This window comes from Vanacampus margaritifer, chromosome 16 (genome assembly GCF_051991255.1).
Source record: "Vanacampus margaritifer isolate UIUO_Vmar chromosome 16, RoL_Vmar_1.0, whole genome shotgun sequence".
In the NCBI taxonomy this organism is placed as follows: Eukaryota; Metazoa; Chordata; class Actinopteri; order Syngnathiformes; family Syngnathidae; genus Vanacampus; species Vanacampus margaritifer.
The window spans coordinates 8,778,056-8,797,770 of record NC_135447.1 but is presented as its reverse complement, the minus strand read 5'-3'; the positions used below and the strand labels follow the sequence as shown (position 1 = coordinate 8,797,770).

Genomic DNA, 19,715 nt, shown 5'->3' with positions numbered 1-19,715 from the left:
CTCAATGACGTCATCAGAAATCGTCCATTAAAAAGTAGATACTTTTGTTTTATTTTGAAGGGAGACAACGCATGTACGGATACACAATTAGTGCTTCCTGTTTTTGTAACACGGAAGTTGGTGAAGCGTTTTGTTTAACGTACTGAACGTGCAAAGTGCACTCAATTTGACCCCACTCGTCCCAGTACTGTTCTGCTGCTACAAACATGAACTTCAAGATACGTTGTGCAACTAAAGGAGACTGCAAAGATATATCGAGAATGATAATGGTGAGCGTGTGATGACATAATCAGTGACCATTTCAAGGAAACGGATACAATATAAAATAGCAGGTGCATAGTAATGCCCCAAGGATTTTTTTTTTCAGGAGTTGGCTCTGTATGAAAAGATGACTGATCAAGTTAAGCTATCATGTGAAGGTAATAACAATCGTCTCACAACACATAATTTCAATATAATCATTTTGTAATTTTACGATAATGAAGATATATTCTAGTGTTGATATTGTTGAGACGTTTAGTCTCGACATTGGCCCCGTGGTCAGCGTTAAAAGTCAAGTAAAAAAAAATTCTTACGCAGAATCCTGAATAATATTACGTTTGAGGACCATAAAACATCTCACGGGGCGGCCATTTTGCCACCTGCTCTCAGCACAGTTGCTCAGGTAACGACGAATCAAGGCTCAACTTGTAAACGTCACATGACCAAACCCAGCAAACAGGTGAGCCATTACCTGAACGAGGAACTATGACGTCCTTTTCTGTTGACACTGACAGCAAGTAGTTCAATAACCATAGGTGGATTTTGCTACTTAATTCATATTCCACAAACATAATATTAATCAGTATGTGATGTTTAAACTAGTGGGGATGTTTCGAATATATATATATATATATATATATATATATATATATATATATATATATATATTATATATATATATATATTTTAACTTTCCCTTTTGAGAGTGATTTTTTTCATCTCCCCCCCCACCTCAAAAATGGTCAGGCCCATAATCAAACATGTCAATAAAGTGAACTGAAAGGGACAGTACCCTGCTGTGAATAAAAAAAGAAGTAAGTCTAGTCTAGTCAGTAATCACTTTTATTCTATGTATACACGTTTCAGATGAACTAAAAATGTGTTTCATTTAGAACTGGAGCGTGACGGTTTCTGCCAGAATCCCTTATTTGAATGTCTTGTCGCAGAGGTACCAGAAGAGAACAAATCCGGTGAAGGTAAAATATTTGTCTGCTAGTTGTCACCTGTCCACTGTCGCAGAGATATTTGATGATTTCTATGCAGAGAAATATGGCTGGGCTATATGCTTCAAAACTAATATTATTCTGGTATTTTGGTGCTAAATAATCTAAGATTTGGCAATCACTTTTTGTTTGTTTTTGTTTTTTATTTATTAAAGGAAGAAGGAGCATGGTGACCTAGTAGTGGTTGCTAGTGGCTAGCCTTCCATTGTGGAGTTTGCATGTTAAATTCAATTCAATTAAATTACTCTATTCATTTTCATTCTCTCTCTCTCTCTCTCTCTCTCTCTATTTTTTGTTCTGTCAACAATTACAATGATAGAGTGCAATTATTATTGCATGCCAACCCCAGCCTTGCACATTTAAGCAAAGTATTTTCTGTCTTCCTGTTTTGATGATAGCAGTCTCTTCATGTCCCATTAGGGTTCACCACAGTTGGATACGGCTTTTACTTTTACACATACAGCACATGGAAGGGACGCTCGATGCATTTGGAGGATTTGTATGTGATGCCTGAATTCCGAGGTAAGCTATGATTTGCAGTTGTCTTAGTAAATATTAACCACACTGTCCTTCAAGGTGGACTGTATCCCATTGAGCTAATTATTCACATTCAACCATGCTTTACCTTTTTAAGGTACGATATATTTTACTATATCTTTTTATACTTTATAATCACATTTTTAGATTTGTATTCGTAAAATACATGTAAACTATTTTCTTTACACTTCATAATTAACATGCCTCTTTGTGTTGGTCTATCACATGAACTCCTGATAAAATACATGTACATTTTGTAATGTGAAAATAAAAGATAAGCCAAACATACTACATTATCGTTTTGTTTTAGAGTGTACTAAAATTTGTAGAGAACATATTTTCTGCCTCATCAGTTAATTGATGTTGCCTTTAGGATTTGGCATTGGAAAAGGTTTACTGAGCACTGTTGCTAAGGTAAGATCGATGTAGACTAATTATAGCTCTACCTGCATGCTCAGTCTAAAGCAGTCATGTTTGTGCAGGTGGCCAAAGAGAAGCATTGTGCACGCTTGCAGTTGACCGTGTTGGACTGGAACGCTCCATCACGAGACTTCTATGCTAAGAGAGGAGCTCAGGATCTCACTGTCAAGGAAGGCTGGCACTTAATACTTTTTGATGGACAAAGCCTGGAGGATTTGGGAAATGATGCCCCTGAGAATTAAAAGGGATTTGTTTTATGATAATAAAAGATATCCTGTTGTACAGTTTTCAAATACGTTGGATGTGATTCCTATTTTAGAGAAATTCGAAATGTATTTCCAGTTTTGTTTCGTGATGGTAGAGAACGTTTAAAATTCTGGAAACAATGTTCTCTGTTTAAATTAGATTTTAATGTCGTGTGTCTCCTATTTTCGCTACTATAACTAATAAAAATGAAAAAATAAATGGTGTAATGAAGTGCTTTAATTAGTTAATTTAACTTTTTATAAGAACATTTCATGTGGCTTGCTCACTGTGCTTCTCACAGACATCAGAACATTAATCACACGTTACATACAAGCATTAGAAATGCTTTTCTCCACAGGAATGCATGCAAGTACTGTGCTTTATGATTTTTAAATGTATATCAGTACATTTGACAAGGAATGACTAATTCGATTTTAAGAACTTCTATGAAGTTGTGTTAACCACCGCAGACCCATAATGATTTTGGAAGTTGGTAAGAAGAAAAACATAAGAATACCTGGGTCCAATTTTCCTATAACAGTAAAATAGTATTTTAGTAAAAGTATTTTTACTAAACTAAATTGTAATTTTACGTCTGTCCCACAGGGGGCAGCATTACCTACGTCTGGTGAGAATAAGCCACATTTACAGTAAAATGTACATAGTCATAAACTGTTATAATAATATCCACTATTCCTCATCAGAATTATTGCAAAAATGTTTTTATTTGTATATAAAAATTGAAAATTACAGAAGCACAGTACATATCCCATAGAACAGCATAAATATAAATATTTTCCCCAAAAGCATCAAGTTCACAGTGATCTTATTTTTATTTTTTTTTATTTGGTTGTCCCTGATCGTTATTGTGATAGCGTTGTTGGATAACATTTAAATATTCAATCATATATAATCACACAACTGATTAACTCACATATTTTCTGCTTTCTACTATTTGTGTCCAAAAATAAATACAGTTAAATTTTATACGATATTGATCATACCATGGAAAAAAATCACTTGCTTTCACTTCACCTTTGTCTTCATGCAGGCTCCTAATGCACAGTAGCCATTATATTTGCGCACTGATCATGTTATTGCTCTGCAGATACTGTTATCTTTACTGCTCCACTACTCTCCTGTTATATGTAGTATATTGAAATAAAAGATCACTGTGCATTAACGTTGCAAGTTAGTGTCTAAAACAAGTATATATATAAAAAAAAGAGTTTCAGATTCGACTGCACATTTCAATATTTGATCATGTTTTCCGAGTGAAAATGCTTTGTTATGAGTTCAACTCTCCCTTCATCCCAGTAACATGTCACACATATGCATTTCTTCCATAGTTGCTGGGGGCAGATCGCGATGTAGTGGACAACACACGACCCCTCGAAGACGGCTGGTATGGATAAGGCCTAAAACGGTCCAAAAAAAAAATGGTTAGGCGATTTCTTGCTGTACTGGGACTAAGTATTTGCTTTGATACGCACACTTTTTCACCCGGCACCTTACAACTGCACGAACACACGAGACAGCTGCCCCCACATAGGGCAAGTATGGCCGAGGACCAGCCGATGTACAAACCTTCTCCAATCTCGTACCTGTGCCACATTGAGCAAAAATGATTTGATGTGTGTCAGTTTTCCTTCAAAACCAGTCAAATATGAACTTACTTTGTCCCTGGGTAGAACTCGTCAAAGAACTGCTGTGTGATGTTGGCTGCATACCAGGATATAGCGATCATGGTGCACATGCCTAGAAAAGCCCACAACGCGCTTTAAGAATTTGTCATCTTTAATACAGGCGAGATTGCTGTTTAAAATAATTATGTTGAGTCGCTCTCTGCGGTTTTAGAGGATGCTTGCATTTTGTTAGCCTAATAGCACAATTGCTATGCCGATGATAAACACGACTTTTCTGGTTTTCCATGATTAAGACTTACATGACTGAGAATCTGCGATTTTTTTCCCCCACCACCCACTTTGACCTTGATAGTCCTGATTATTTAAAACATTCGTGTTGTACTCCCCACTGGTTGATGCTGTTTTATCAAGACTCGTCACCCTCATTGTTTGATGGCCACACAATAAGTTGTAGTGTTCAGAAGATTATAAAAGAAATATAGATCTGATTTGATTACCATTTGAATACCCTGAATGGCAGCTGTATTGGCTATTAGTAAATTAATTAGCTAATATAATCAGATAAGATGACGGTCAAAACCGCAGCGTTGATGACTACTCTCACTGCATCACTTTTAGTATTTGACATTTGATAAGAAAATATTTTGTGTGCTAGAGTAATGATAACCCTTTGAACTGGCTATCCACTTTAAGATAGCTTGTCTCCTTTATACACAGATTAGAGCACCCTGACATGTTAGCTTTTCGGGTGGTGGGTAGTAATGGCTAAAAGTTTCACGTGTGCTTTGGAAAGAATTGAAATCTACATCAAATCGTCTACAAAACAATTTGTCAAACTTGTGAAACCGACTGTACGGTGGAAGTCAGTCAGCCTCTTGGTTTGTTTTTGAGCAAGCGTGATTACGCAAGAGCCACTTAACCTATTTGCATTCAACTTTGTGAAAGGGTGGGGAATAGAAAAACAGGGTTTGTTTTTGACAAAACACGATTTCTGAAATCTCACACTATTTTTGAAGACAAACTGTGCACTACTATTTGTTTGCAACTGAGATTTTTGGACTTTGTCGACCTGCTTTGTTGTGTACTGTTGAAGTTCTTCATTCATATTCTTTTATTCTTACCCTGTAGTAAGAAGAAGACCCCTCCAATGGCCGCAATCCTCCCCTTCAGAACGTAGTTTTCTCCTCCAATTTTCGAGCACTGCATTCCAATCAGAGTTCCCACAAGCCCAAATGTCCCGAACACAATGGCAGCGATCATCAACGCTCGAGATGCTTGTATGTACCCTGAACACAAACATGAAGGTACGGTGTGTTTTTATTGATAATACGAGAGTGTCAAGTTCAACAAATTAATTATTTCAGTATTCCATATTTGCTATAGCAATGCCCAAATTTGATATAAATATGTTACATTGGGACTGTGAACTGGGTTTGGGTTTTACTCTGTTGACAAAATACTCCATTCCACATTGTTAGTGTATTAGAATTAGAAGCATTGCATTACATTTGATTTCTTGCATGTCTTAGTAATTAATTAAAATTAACCTTTAAAATGCAGAGGCGTGTAGCAAAATAAAGTACTGTAGTAAACATAGGTTGCGCCCCCTTTAGGCTAATTTATTACAAACATGGAACTCTTAAACGCCACTAAACATCAGCCACAATACAATACAAAAATAAGTATTTCTTTTTTTTTTCTCAACTATCATCATTCATGAAAACAACATTCTCTTGTAAGCACATTGTTGTCCGTATCCAGCACGTCGGGTGGTTATGAGCTTGAGGCCATGAAAAAACTATTTAAAGATGTTTCATGTTTTTTTTTTTACTGGGGTTGTTCTCGCTTATCTCCTTTCATCTTGTTATATTTTTATACTACCCTTCTTATATTACCTGCGGTTTACCAAAGAACGTCACCTGTAGAGTGATGTGACTGTTTTCAATGACACGCAATGACAAAGCTGGAAAAACAACTCGAGAAATCTGATCATCAAATTCTTTTTATATTCACCTTTTTTTAATCACCGCTCTGGCTCTGTGCTTTTTTTTTCTAAACTATTTTTTCAACCTAATGAAGTAGCCGACAAACCCCCCCCACACACACACAAAAGTTTCAAACACATACCGCTAAGTGCGAGCAACGAAGGAAAATCACGGCAGTTGTGAATTCCTATCGAGTCGGTGGCGCAGGACATCCAGAGATTCTCGTAGATGGTGGACGTGGTGATAACGTTACCGTCCACTGTTGACACTCTCCAGTAACGGTTCGGAAGGGCGACCCCGGCCATCAGCCATCCCAGAAAGCCCAGGAAAAATGCAAACGCTTCCACTATGGCATTCATAACTCCACGATATCTTTCCAGAAAGTTTCCTTACAAAATCTCGCCTGGCTAAACTATCTTCCTGTTGTTTTTCTTTAGCCCAGCGTTCTCGGTGTGATTAGTCTTTTTTTCCCAGCAACCCTTGAGCTAGGATGCTACAGAAACCTCCATATTAATGATTAATTCCAAACAGCCCACTTATGATTTGCTCTATTATTCACACATCTCCTTTTCAAAAGTCCACGTGTTTACCCAACTTGAGGGGAGTGAGGTTGAACCTCGACACCTGCTGACTAGCGTCTATAGACTCAGAGCCATTTGTCACCTTCTGACAGTCGCTTTGAACACTGTCAATAAATCTCAGTCATTACTGATGGGATCCAAGTCCCAATTGGGCTCCATTGCCTGAGGGATGATGCGGGGGACGTCATTAGTGGTGGGGGGTGGTGAGGGTGCATCAACACGTGGTGACCACCCACTGATAAAAAAACTAAATTCTTACTCGCGTCCTGCAGAGACACTTTAAAGATTCGGATATTGTGCATCTTTGGATTTGAGAACATGATGTGAAATTTGATGCTTAACTGACTTGACATAATTTACATATATTGTTTTTTTCTGTGTGGAAATTAAATGAAATTACGTAATTGTCTTCAACAGGTGACAACAAATTTTCCAAAAGATTTTTTGAAAGACAGTTTTGCTTATGAACCAGTGAGATTAGTCATAAACTGTATAAAATCATAAAAATGAACAGGATAGTTGCATTTGTATATTTTCATAATTTCCTATATGGAACGGGTTCTTATTGATTTTGATGAGATTGGGGGAAAAAAAGAGCACTTTGGTTTGTAGTGTAATTTAACCTCCTAAGGCTTAGTGGCCGCATACGTGGACAGCACTTTGCATGTAAAAAACAGCTTGGGCCTTAGGAGGTTTTAAAGTAATAATAATAATAATAATAATAATAAAGAATTTAAAATGTTGTGGACTAAAGGCCGTTTCTTTAATGTTAAATTATGCACAGTCAAAAGTAAATATTGTATGTGGTAATGTCAGAAAAAAAGTCATTTTTTCATCTACTGTACATTCAAAACTAATAACCAATCACTGTGCAGTGACAAGGATTTTAATTCTAATTCATGTTCAGTGAACTTTGTGATAAAAATGAATTTACACAACCAAATACCATATACAAAATTAAACTGTTCCATTGAAGTGAAAATGTTGTTCTTTAATTTAAAAAAAACAAACATATTCATAGTCTTGTCTTTATATCTGTTTGCCTCATTAAATACATTCTAGGAAATTATAAAGTACATTTCTTATTTTTTGCACTCCTAGTGAGGCTTAACAAAAAAAAAAAATGCAGACTCAGCTAGAACTTGCTGCTGAATCATCAGCATTTCGGTACTTTACATGCAAGTGTAACGTTTGTAGAAGACTGAGCACTTCAAGAACAGTCACAATATTTTTTGCACAAAATTCAATTTTGAAAAGAACTTACCTGGTAGGGCAAAAAGGGATGGGAATTCCCGACAGTCGTATACCCCGGTAGAATCACTTGCACAAGACATCCACAAGTTCTCATATATTGCGGAGGTTGTAATTACGCTGCCGTCTGTGGTGGATTCTTTCCAATATTGGTGTTCCAGTGATGCATAAACCATCACCCAGCTGAGAAAACCAAGAGCAAGTGCTACAATTTCAAAAATGCCCTTCATTTTGGAAGTAATGTTCTTTACAATTAATGTTCTCTCTCTCTATCCAATCAGCCGAGATATTGCCTCTTAAGGAGCTCTAATGGCAACTTCTGTATCTGATGTACATTTTGGAGTGCACGCAGGTCCCCCCCCCACCCCCCCTCATGCACAAACGGGGACCAATTTGCACATTGATTTGTTGGCTGGAGCTGCATGATATGTCCGTTATTCCCGCCCAAAATTGGTTACTGTACATTTCACGTGCCTGGCACGTTACCGTCGAGAAATGTAAGCATACAAGGACCTCCCCCACCCCTTTTGATCTAGCAGAGGTGAGATCTTGTAAAATACATGACAAAGCTTTATGTTATGCAAATACTTGTGAAATGGACTGTAAATCTTTGTCTTTGATCTCCCATTGGAGACACTTTGTTATAAACGTTTTTGTTCAACATCATTCAGAAGACATTTTAGGATGATTTCATATTCCTTCAGAGCATTATAGTCACAATTTTTAACAAAAAACAAAATGTCTGTCTTGCAAGATAAATGAAGTCAATCCAAGTGAGATGTGATGTATATGAAATATTTTTGGTCTACTCAGGGAATTTAGTTGGCATTTCATCACGAACATGGTCTTTTTCTCCCTCCCTTTTTGCACATTTGGTAGCTTGGGATTTTCGAGAGGTTATCTCAAGTTCGGCGAGCAAATACTAATAAATTACGTAGTCTGAATAGAGGGCAGAGCTTATATTGAAACCTGGGTAAAGAACTGTTGGTGGGTGATTTATAGGAGGCAAAAGTGTCTATTTTAGCACTGGTTAAGCATTAACAAGTAGGAGAAACAAAAGATTCATTGAAATTGTTGCCTAGGTAAATAAAATAAAACATTCTACTGGCGCATATGGATTTAACAATGGTATCTGTTGTTGACATACTACAGTGCTGTCCATTAAAATAAATACACAAAATATTAATGTTAACTTTTCTTTATAACAAATTTGAATTGTGAAAAAACGAAGTAGATATTTTATAGAGAATGTTTTGGGGCATCATATCCAGTATTTAATGTGATGCAAAAAAAAAATCTTTTTTATGGTTTTAGTGTATCTTATCAAAAGTAAATTTTCTACTGTTGTCAAGTAATCAGCAGGAAAGTTCAAAGTTCTGTCATATAGCTACGATATTGAGCAGACATTGAGGCTTTAAATCATAATCCTTTCTCTGTTAATATTTTATTTTCTTGCCCTTCCCTTTGTCTACTGAAATATGTATTCCCTTGCGTCCGCATTGACCCCGTCTGCTTAAAGGGGAAGTGGCTTTGAAACAAACCTGAAGGACTTTTTGGAGGGTTCAGACACAGCCAATGACCAAAGGTGTCATTGGAAGTAGGCCTGAAATGCTTCAGTTTACAAATCGAATACAAGAGCTGCATCAAAAAATCGATCTTATTTATTTATTTTTTTTTATTTATTTATTTTTTTACAGGAGAGCTCAGTATTGTTTATTCGATTTGACATCATCATTGCTCTCCTTTTTTTTTTTTTTTTTTTTAAATCCAACAAATCAATTAAAAAAATGTAATAAATGTTTTTTTTTTTTTTTTTTTTTTTTTTAATACATATACATATATATATACACATATACACACATATATATATATATATATATATATATATATATATATATATATATATATATATATATATATATATATATATATATACCCTTTTTTGTATGTGGGTGAGTATGTGTAAGTGCGTGTGTGTGTGTGTGTGTGTGTGTGTGTGTGTGCGTGCGTGCGAGCGTGTGTGTATTCATCAGTTCACCTAAAGCCCATTAAAAAAAAATCCCATACTAATAATATAATATAATAATAAATTGCCAGATGCAGTAACATCAATGTAAGTTATCACGATGTAGTGGCTCTCGCTAACAGACAGAATTAAGTAACCGGAATTAGGTTAAAATATTCTATATACGTAGACCATGTTTCTATAAATTTTGATATTTGGTTTTTATTTGAGGCAGATATTTTTTCCATTAAAATGTGATTTATGAGGAGGTTAGACCATTGGTCGATATTCAGAGTTTGTTTATTTTTCCAGTTAACAAGAATTGTTTTTTTAGCGATAGTAAGGGCTACAAGTGTAGATTGAAATTGTTTATGTGGTAAGTCAGTTGTTGTTAGGTCACCTAGCAAACACAAGTTTGGAGATAAAGGTATCCTACAGTCCAAAATAGCGGAAAGTTTTTCTAAGACTTTAGTCCAGAAATACATAACCGGAGTACATAACCATAAAGCATGAACATAAGTGTCTGTAGTGTTTTGTAAGCATTGGAGACAAATGTCGGAGTCTGAGAGTCCCATTTTCTTCATCATATATTGAGTAATGTATGTTCTGTGAATAATTTTATATTGGATAAGTTGTAAATTTGTGTGTTTTGTCATTTTAAATGCGTTTTCACAAACTTGAATCCAAAAGTCAGGTTCCGGTGCTATAGACTTATTATTTCTTATTATCTTATTTATTTTACAGTGGTTTAGAATTGCTCGGCACTCAAGTGGACCCTGCAAATTCGTGGGTCAGCATTCACAAATTCTTAACATTTTAATTTACTCTCAGAAAAACCTGCCTTTTGACTTTTTTTTTTTCCAATACAGATATTTTTTTCATGGCAAAATTATGTTGAGCACTATTGTATTTTGTAGACGTTAAGTCTAAAAAAAAAAAAAAAATGTCATAGTTTGGCTGGTCCTGACTGTGTATTAAAATGGCACCCAAAATTCTTGTTTCTTTAATATGTTGATGGCAGCAAATGAGTTCTGTTCTGATTTTGTAACTTGCGTGTTTTTCAAGTAATGGAAACGTTTTTCTTTGAATCCAACTGGAACTCGTTTGCTGCAACACAATTAGATAACGGGAATTTTTGGGTGCGAAATGACATTCCTAAAAAATTGTGACTAACGATACCAAATACTCCGGAGCGGCTGTCTGAGAAATATGGTTCTCTGGTTCTGATTAACATGAAGGTATACACTTCTGAAAAAAAATAATGTGCTCAAATTACCTGTTATGTTATTAATAATGAATGATTTTTATCAAAATTCAAAAATATCAAAATTCAGCTGAGCCCATTTCTTTATATTTCTACCAGTGTTCTCATTCTGAAATGAACAGACACATGTACCACTACACCATCAGAGACTTACAAATAAGCATGACAAATATCAATATTTTTTATCATTCATAAAGGTATTATTTACATATCGCTGCCGTAGGGTCAAAACCTCGAAAATCTTCACTTTTCAGTCGACTTTTTTTTTTTAATCTCATCTATGGAAAAAACCTAGTACATTTCTCTCAAATAAAATGTTTTCGCAGCCCTGCCATTTCTAACAGTATTTTGGTTTAATAAGGGCAAAAATATTTGTATCCACGCTCTGTAGCCTCCTTTGCGTACTCACACAGATGTGATCATATGAGGTAGCTAACTATTTTTAATTGTCCTTTGTACAATCCCCTTGAGATGAAATTCGATTTTCACTCATACGGTACATGACAATTACACAAAAAGGAGCACTTGAGTTCACTCTCAGCCGAGTGATGTTTAAATAGTGTGTATACCTTGGAACACTCATTATTTGAACATGTAACAAGAGTTTCGGTGAGGTCACAGCTTCAATACGCCCTGTCAATCAGAATGATTCATTGCTATGACTGGAGCTTTTTATGCCTCCGTCAGGTGTTCATAAATGTGATTTGAAGACCACTGTTCCAGCATTCAATTGGTTGAAATAAGGTAGTATAGCACACGTTTGTTCACTCTGCTGTCCGGAATGGGTCACGATAGAAGATATCTGACTGTCAATACCTTGTACAAACTGAAAGTAAAGGGAATATGTTCATGTTGGGCTGTATGAGATTTCCACGTGACATGCGTTCTCTTGTGCGTCTGAGCAGACGCTGATTTGTAATCCGTCACTGGAGTCTCACTCTTCATGCACCAAAACCCTCACGCATACGGTAACAGTGTAGAGGAACACATATTTCTGCTTAGCAAGATTTTATTCATGTGCTTCTAGCTATGGTATATATGCAAAGAACATTTACATTAGTTGTTTTACAATATGATTATATTAAATACATACTGCTTATAATGCTAACAGTACACACATGCAACGTACATCACACACAGTTTTTTTTTTTTATGCGATACATACATATATACACTTTCACTATAATCAAAGAGTACTGTACTAATAAAACTACAATTATATGATTCCTGGACATTTTATTGGGTAAATCTCCACAGTCTAAAAAGAGTTTATAGGGGAAGTACACCTTAAACATTTGTGACCTCATTAGTCTCAATTTGACATTTTTATTAATATTACATTTGTGGAATATGAGTTATGCAGCAAAATCCAGCCCCTTTTTATCCATCTCAAGAAGCGGCCAATCACAGCTCTCCTGTTTTCTGAAAGTGAGTTCTAATTGGTTGTTGTATGTGATGTCACTTTCACTCCTTTCTGATATTGATTTTTTTTTTTTAAACTGCTGGATTTTGCTGCTTAACTCATATTCCACTAACACAATATTAACCAAAATATTGTATTTAGACTAGTGGGGCTGCATAGAACATATTATTGTCAGTAATTATTTTAATTTATAATAATAATAAATAAAAAAAAACATAGATGATACTTTAATGAACTGTTTTAATTTAGTGATTTAATAATTTAACAGCATGTTTTTTGTTGCTATTTCACAGTGGTGTAGAATTGCACTCTATCATACTGACAGATGTTTTCCATATTTTACCGCTCTTATTAAACAAAAGAAAGAAAAAAAAACATTCTACTTTAAAGAATCACACACCCTCCACCTTTAGCTTCCACATAGTTTGGGTCGAGGTCATTAGGCAGCTTTCCGTTCTCGGCCCAGATGTTCAACTCTCCAAACACACCTGTCTCAATCATCTCCTCCTGCCAAGGGATTGGAACGTTGCCCGAGGCAAAGTCGGCGTAGAACTCTGTGTCCTTGTTATCCATGACCACACCTTTGATGGTGCTAAAGGCGCCCACGTCGTCGATATCTTTGGCGTAGACCATTCTGGGGTCAGGGACAAATGGTGGAGGCAGCATACCTTGGTAAAAGAAAAAAAAAAGAGTACGAGTAAGAGTAATACGGTATTCTGGTTAATATTGTGTTAGTGGAATATGAGTTAAGCAGCAAAATCTAGCAGTTTTTATCAATATCAGAAGGCGGCCATTTTGCAACTTGCTGTCGACTGAAAATGACATCACAGTTGCTCAGGGCTCAGGCAATGACCAATCACAGCTCAGCTTCAGAAAACAGGTGAGCTGTGATTGGTCGTTGCCTAAGCCCTGAGCAACTGTGATGTCATCTTCAATCGACAGCAAGTGGCAAAATGGCCGCCGCCTCAGATGGATAAAAATGGCTGGATTTGGCTTCATAACTCATATTCCACAAATGTAATATTAATTAGAATGTCATGTTTAGACGAGTGAGGTCACATATAACACATTATTGTCAAGAAATGTTTAAGGTCGACTTTGCCTTTGATTACAATGGCCCGTCCGCATAAGAGCCGTTTATAATTTGGAGCTGCGGAAATGTGCCTAATGTTGTGACCATCGACTCTTTATGTGTCCTCACTTTAACCCTTTGATAGTTGAAAAAGCTCATACAGTATCAAGTAGCTTAACCAGTTTATCTTCACCGATAAGACGAACGTGTTGATATTTCCAATAATTTTGTGGAAGAACTGACCAGCCTCAAGACGTCCCCAATTGATCTCCTTGAAGAAGGGTTGGCTCTTGAGTTCAGCACATTCATTGTTTTTGAACCCAAGACGCTTCCCTGGATCCTTTTCCATTAGCCCGTCACAAATTGCTTTGCACTCTTTGCTAAAGTTGGGCGTGTACGGAACCGGATCATTCAAAATTCTGCGGGCCACCTCGTCATTTTCCACCTGAAAAGAGGCACAATTAGCAAATCATTTCGCAACTTTTTCATGTAGAAGACACCTGATGCATCTGTTTTTGCGTGTCCTCAACCTGCTCTCCTCGTATTCTGAAGGGTCCTTTGGCTGCGATCATCTCAAACAGAGTCACTCCCAGAGTGAAATAATCCACTGTGTAGTCGTATTCCTTTTTCTGAAGAAGCTCTGGAGCCATGAAGCCTATTAAACCATTTCAAGATAAGCCGCTGTAGTTTAAGAAAGCCTTATTTTGATTTCACTTTTCACACTTACCGGGAGTCCCTGCGTAACCAGATGTTTTGTCTTTTCCTGGTGGAAGTTCAACAGCCAGGCCCAAATCTGACAGGCGGACGTGTCCTGAGTGATAAGACATGTTGTTGCATCAAAGGTGCTAAATGTCCATCACCTGAGACTTTTTTTTTTCTCCACAAAATTGAGTTAAGCGCTGAAATGAATGATTAATAAAATGACTCGAATAATTTGATTACAAAAATGTCAAAGCCAAATCTCCGCTAGTCAGCTTCCTGGCTTCTGTTGAAGTGTCCTTGAGCAAGTCATCCACCCCCCCCCTTTTTTTTTTTTTTTATCTGAAGAGGTGCAGCACTGTTTGCACTGTTTCACTCTGACATCTTGCTTCGAATGCCTGCACTCGAGTTGCCATCTGCTTCTCTGTGTGTTGTGCAACTCAAAAATTAGTTTTCCTCATATACCATTTCCAGTATGTGGTTGTGGTTGTGGTTGTTGAATTATTTCTGTCCAATCAGATTTCGGCCTCTACGCGGCTGCTGTTTCACTCTAATCTGGCCTGGACTAATTTAAACTCTACAGTATTAACAATGGGACTGTTTCTTGAACCAGTCAGAGTTTCACATTTGGCCTTGATGACATCTGCATTTTCTGTCATCTGATTGGTTGGTCACAGCAAAACATGTTAAGAGCCAACCAATTAAACACTTAAGTAGTGATCTAAGCACATGTATACTTTTCAGTATCTCTGGTGACTATGAGGTATTTTATTTTATTTTGTATGATTTTGCCATCTTATACATATTTTTCTGATCTGTTCCAGTTGGTGTATTTTGAAGAGTTGCATGCTTTTGTATATATATATTTATATATATATATATATATATAGTAGGATGGCATGGTATTAAGAGGTGGATTAAGTCGGGTAAATCCCCACTGAAGGCTCAGTTGCCAAATGTACAACCAGCCACTGACAAAAATATCAGCAGTGTGCAAGCAGAATTTCCTCTTGAGGGAATAAATAAATAGATTTGAATATATTATAGATAAATTAACTGAACTGAAGGTGTTTCTGATTGTGTGGTCTTGAAGGAATGTGTACATTAAAAAAAATGGTGTGGGGGGAGGGGGGGTGTTTGGGTTATTTTTTTGTCATTTGGATTTCCATATTAACATCATGAAAGAAGATTATGGTTAAACCCCAAAGAGGGATGAGATTGGAGATCAGTTGTGGCTGACGTCCCCAAAATCTTTGCTCCTGATATCGAACCTGCATCATCGAGCAGCACATTCTCTGGCTTCAGGTCTCTGTAGATGATCCTGTGCTGGTGAAGGTGCTCCAGCCCACAGATGATCTGCGCTGTGTAGAAAGAAGCTCTCTTCTCGTTGAAACCAGGATTTTTTTCATCTACGTTGTACATGTGAAACCTGAGGGAGGACGCAGAACGTGATGCAGCTTTGGAGGCAACCAAATGAATATTGCTCCAAAGACGTCTTTAGCCTCTTAAGTACTCGTACTGTCTGACTTAAAGTGTGACGCACCTGACGGCCTAGTGTGTATATTAGCTTTAAGGTTTATCTATACTTGAACTAATTAGCAGACATGGGTGTGTATTGGGTCAGCGCGATGATCTACTGGTTCGAGAGTCTGCCTCCCAGTTCATCACCAGTACAATCAGGTTTGCATGTTTCCCCTTTGCTTGCATTGGATTTCTTCCAACATTCCCAAAACATGCATGTTAGGCTCAGTGGCAGTTTCTTTGCCTTTGTCTTCGCTACATTGTGAGGCTCATACATGTGTTTTTCCAAGACATTTTGGTGGTCCCCACAAGTTAAGACCTCTTGAGGGTCAAGACTTGGTTTTAGAGTTTAAGTTTGAATTGGGTTATGGTTGAGGTTAGGGTAAGGAATGGGGGTAGGCAATCATTTTTGATGGTTGGGGTTAGGAGAAGGGGCTAGGAAATGCATCATGTCAATGAGATGTCCCCACAATGATACAAAGACAAGTGTGAGTGCGTGCGTGCGTGTGAAGCCGCTGTCAGTGTTTGTATAAAGCACCTGAGATCCCCACCATTCATGATAGTCATAACTAAGCAGAGGTCAGTCTTGGTCTGGAAGGCGTAGGCCAGCGTCACAATGAAGCGACTGTGGACTTTGGCAAGGATGCGCTTCTCCACAATTGCGCCCTAAACACGGATAAGGACACCGTTAGAATGGGGAAAATGACAAATGAGCATTGTTTTCCAAAGAAGTAGTTGTTTTGACGTCTTTGAAAAAAGTGGTAAATATGCTGATTTTCCTTTCCTTGTGGTTAATCCCTACTCAATGTCCACAATCTAATCTTTCTGGGATTAACTGGTTATGAGAGTGTATACTACCTTTTATTTAAAGGGACAGTGTGTAGAATTTTTCGATTTGTCAATGTTCGTTCATTTAAAAAAAACACTATTAATTTCAATAATATGCTAAAAAAAAAAAAACGGCTCACAACAGCATATATTTTTTTGAACATAATTGTAGGTCTAGTAATCGCGAATTATATTACATAGTTTGCACCACGCCTTACAGCAGGCTGTCATGTTTTGCCGCCATCTTTCTGCTCTAGATACCCGAAGGAAAGGAACTTCATTTGTGGTAGGCTTGCGAAGTGTGGTCTCTCTGCGGCACATGCTCCAAAAGGCGCGTGGGTCAAACTTAGGTCATTGCATTCTATTAGATCACCACTAGATGGCACTAAATTCTACACACAGTTCCTTTAGGTCAGATGGTAGTGTTTCTCTAGTATCATAATCCTTATCGTTTTAGAAGCACTACGCTGAGCTTCCTTTGTGGGGTCTTTAAAATTTAGTCAGGAACTTCTTTACACTTAGCTGTCAGTAAAAACTAAACATCTGGGCTCAGACCTTTCAATGTACTCTCTTTTTTCCTGTGTTGTGTTTCTTTCGAGCTAACTTTCTCTTGGCCTAATTGCGTAAATCAGTGCTTTACCTCGTAGCCTTTGCGTTTCTTCAGCCTCTTTTTATCCAGCTTTTTATTGGCGTACATTTTACCCGTGGCCTTAGCCTGACAAGCGTACACCTCTCCGAAACCTCCCTTGCCAAGAACTCTAAAGTCCATGAACCACTCCTCGTCAACGGGCTGGCCCTCCAACCACTTGAACTGAACGTAGCGCAGAAAGTACATGCTCTGCTTGAAGCCGGCCATCGCCTTTGTCTCCAGGTGTTTGAGGAGCTGTTTCTCACTCTCTTTAAATAAGTCACTGTGGACATTTTTGAAGTCCTCCTTCACTCGGGTGAGAGCCTTCTCTTCCAGGAAGCTGCAGAAGTTCTTTGACGCTGACTCGTAGTATTTGTTGACCATTTTTTGAGCCTTCTGAACTCTGTCCTTTTCTTGGCAAATGACGTAATCTTCAATGTCTTTCCAAAGCTCTCCGGCAGTTTTGTGGGTTGCATCGCTGTCCAGAAACTTCTGGAAGAGACGCTTGCCGATGGGCTCGTTGACGCACATGCCGTCGAAGGTCTTGCCCACGGATGCTTTCATGTGTTCGCAATCTCTGATGTGCGGAAGTTTCAGCCTGGCTCGCATCTTTTTGTCTCGCATGGTGGCCGCCGCCGCGCCATCCACGCTGCCTCGGGCCGACACATAGGCCGAGTTGGCCACCACTGTCTCCAAACCACCGATGTCCATGCTCACTCACTTTTGTCTGCAACGATAAAGAATGATGATGAAGACAATCCAATTCAACCTTAAGCATTTCTTGACGATAATATGTTACGTGTGACTCACTAGTCTAAACATGACATTTTGATTATGATTACATTTGCGGAATATGAGTTATGAAGCAAAATCCAGCTGTTTTCATCCATCTCAGGGGGCGGCCATTTTACCACTTACTGTCGACTGAAGATGACAGCAAAGTTGCTCAGGGCTCAGACACTGACCAATCACAGTTCAGCAGTTTTCTAAAGCTGGGCTGTGATTGGTTGTTACCTGAGACCAGCCCAACTGTGATGTCATTTTCACTTGACAAAAAGTGGCAAAATGGCCGCCTTCTGATATTAATAAAAACTGCTGGATTTTGCCATTTAACTCATATTGCACGCAATATTAACCATAATACCGTACTTAGACTAGTGGGGCTGCATATTACCTATTATTGTCAAGATTTTTTTGTTTTTTTACTTAAGTATCTAAAACCATAGACAAATATCTCAGTAAAATACATCCCGTACAGTTCTCCACCACTGTAAACTACAACCACAATTGTGATTGTTTACTGACCACCCCATTGAGAACTCTTTCAATTGTGTAGCTGTACCAAATGCTGCAGTCTGTGAGTGTACTCAATGTCTTCCTCCAAAAGTGGATTTTTCAGAACGAGGTCGAGATCAGAAGAAACAGTGACTAGTGCTGCGCTGCACCCTGCTGTCCAAAAACTAAACATACAGGGAATATTGTTTTCTATATGTAATTCAGACGTATGTATTCACAAAATATACATCTTGGTGAAAAAAAAACAATGTGCACTGGCAGCAAAATGGAACAGGAAAAGTGGATTGTTTAATTAAGACTTCCTGGGTGTAAACGCCTTGACCTGGAACACTCGTGTGAAGTGATAGTGCAGGTGCCTCCCTCTTTCTTCATAATCCAATTAACACTGACTGTTGATACTTGCGATTTGCAGATGATTGGCCTCAGTGGTAATTAACCCACATTCTTGGATTTACTTTTTAAACAAATCTAATCCTATCATCCATTCAGTATCAATGGCTGTGTATTTTAGGATAACACCAAAAAAAACACATATACTGTACTTTATATGCACTATCCATCTATTCCCTTCACTCCTGGCAGAAAATGCTGATGATTCTCACACTCCATGACTGCGAGGGGCCTGAGAAAGTTATCATTTTTTTTAATTTGCTGATTTGACTTAATGAGAGTTTTTGCATTCAAATTCGACAGTGCCCATTATTTGCTAATCAAAATGTTAGCTTTATCAATGAGGATAATGTACAACATATTTTTATGTTTAATACTAAATTATAGAGATTACATATCTTGGCTGCAATGTCCCTTTCACATCACATGTTGATAAATATTGAGTCATACTCACCTTAACTTGCTGCAGCAGAATCAACCGGTGACCAATTTATTATTCTTTTCGTTGTTCCTTGTTCCTCCATCAACCACAAGTAAAGGCGGACTTGAGCAGCTCCACTGTGTCGACTGTCTCCTCGTACCCTCGCACAGTGTAGTGAAAGGAAGGCACATCAGGTAGAGCTTTACTGAGCACCTGAAATCCAGCTTGGTGTTTCAT

General features: G+C 37.7%; 3 protein-coding genes across 4 annotated transcripts; 1 reads left to right on the top strand and 2 right to left on the bottom strand.

The window, feature by feature from the left end:
• Positions 1–65: 65 nt before the first annotated feature.
• On the top strand, positions 66–2,687 carry LOC144036637 (thialysine N-epsilon-acetyltransferase-like). 2 transcript variants are annotated; one of them, XM_077547430.1, is made up of 6 exons: positions 66–269; positions 368–419; positions 1,155–1,238; positions 1,686–1,787; positions 2,176–2,216; positions 2,285–2,687. In XM_077547430.1, exons 1-6 carry the CDS (start codon positions 207–209, stop codon positions 2,462–2,464), a joined length of 522 nt encoding a protein of 173 aa, XP_077403556.1. In that variant the 5' UTR covers positions 66–206; the 3' UTR covers positions 2,465–2,687. The 2 variants fall into 2 exon arrangements, with proteins under 2 accessions (XP_077403556.1, XP_077403558.1); XM_077547432.1 differs by lacking the exons at positions 2,176–2,216; positions 2,285–2,687 and adding an exon at positions 1,842–2,169.
• A 1,105-nt stretch (positions 2,688–3,792) lies between these two features.
• Positions 3,793–6,579, bottom strand: cldn15b (claudin 15b). The gene is made up of 5 exons (XM_077547166.1): positions 6,242–6,579; positions 5,236–5,400; positions 4,145–4,226; positions 3,962–4,072; positions 3,793–3,886 (listed from the first exon to the last, which is right to left on the bottom strand). The coding sequence occupies exons 1-5, from the start codon at positions 6,456–6,458 to the stop codon at positions 3,793–3,795; spliced, it is 669 nt and encodes a 222-aa protein (XP_077403292.1). The 5' UTR covers positions 6,459–6,579.
• A 5,612-nt stretch (positions 6,580–12,191) lies between these two features.
• grk1b (G protein-coupled receptor kinase 1 b) lies at positions 12,192–19,690 on the bottom strand. Its single transcript, XM_077547165.1, has 8 exons — positions 19,512–19,690; positions 17,384–18,098; positions 16,454–16,581; positions 15,666–15,823; positions 14,423–14,506; positions 14,226–14,350; positions 13,939–14,140; positions 12,192–13,291 (listed from the first exon to the last, which is right to left on the bottom strand). The coding sequence occupies exons 2-8, from the start codon at positions 18,080–18,082 to the stop codon at positions 13,008–13,010; spliced, it is 1,680 nt and encodes a 559-aa protein (XP_077403291.1). The 5' UTR covers positions 18,083–18,098; positions 19,512–19,690; the 3' UTR covers positions 12,192–13,007.
• Positions 19,691–19,715: the final 25 nt, after the last annotated feature.

Excerpts from the sequence above, each read along its gene's own strand:
- LOC144036637 (XM_077547430.1), top strand. The coding sequence starts at position 207 with ATGAACTTCAAGATACGTTGTGCAACTAAAGGAGACTGCAAAGATATA. Across the intron at positions 270-367 it reads ATATATCGAGAATGATAATG|GAGTTGGCTCTGTATGAAAA; the intron begins GTGAGCGTGTGA and ends TTTTTTTTTCAG. Across the intron at positions 420-1,154 it reads AGTTAAGCTATCATGTGAAG|AACTGGAGCGTGACGGTTTC; the intron begins GTAATAACAATC and ends TGTTTCATTTAG.
- cldn15b (XM_077547166.1), bottom strand. The coding sequence starts at position 6,458 with ATGAATGCCATAGTGGAAGCGTTTGCATTTTTCCTGGGCTTTCTGGGA. Across the intron at positions 4,227-5,235 it reads GGTCTTCTTCTTACTACAGG|GCATGTGCACCATGATCGCT; the intron begins GTAAGAATAAAA and ends GGGCTTTTCTAG. Across the intron at positions 3,887-3,961 it reads AAGGTGCCGGGTGAAAAAGT|GCCTTATCCATACCAGCCGT; the intron begins GTGCGTATCAAA and ends GGACCGTTTTAG.
- grk1b (XM_077547165.1), bottom strand. The coding sequence starts at position 18,082 with ATGGACATCGGTGGTTTGGAGACAGTGGTGGCCAACTCGGCCTATGTG. Across the intron at positions 16,582-17,383 it reads AGAAACGCAAAGGCTACGAG|GGCGCAATTGTGGAGAAGCG; the intron begins GTAAAGCACTGA and ends ATCCGTGTTTAG. Across the intron at positions 14,351-14,422 it reads TGGTTACGCAGGGACTCCCG|GCTTCATGGCTCCAGAGCTT; the intron begins GTAAGTGTGAAA and ends ATGGTTTAATAG.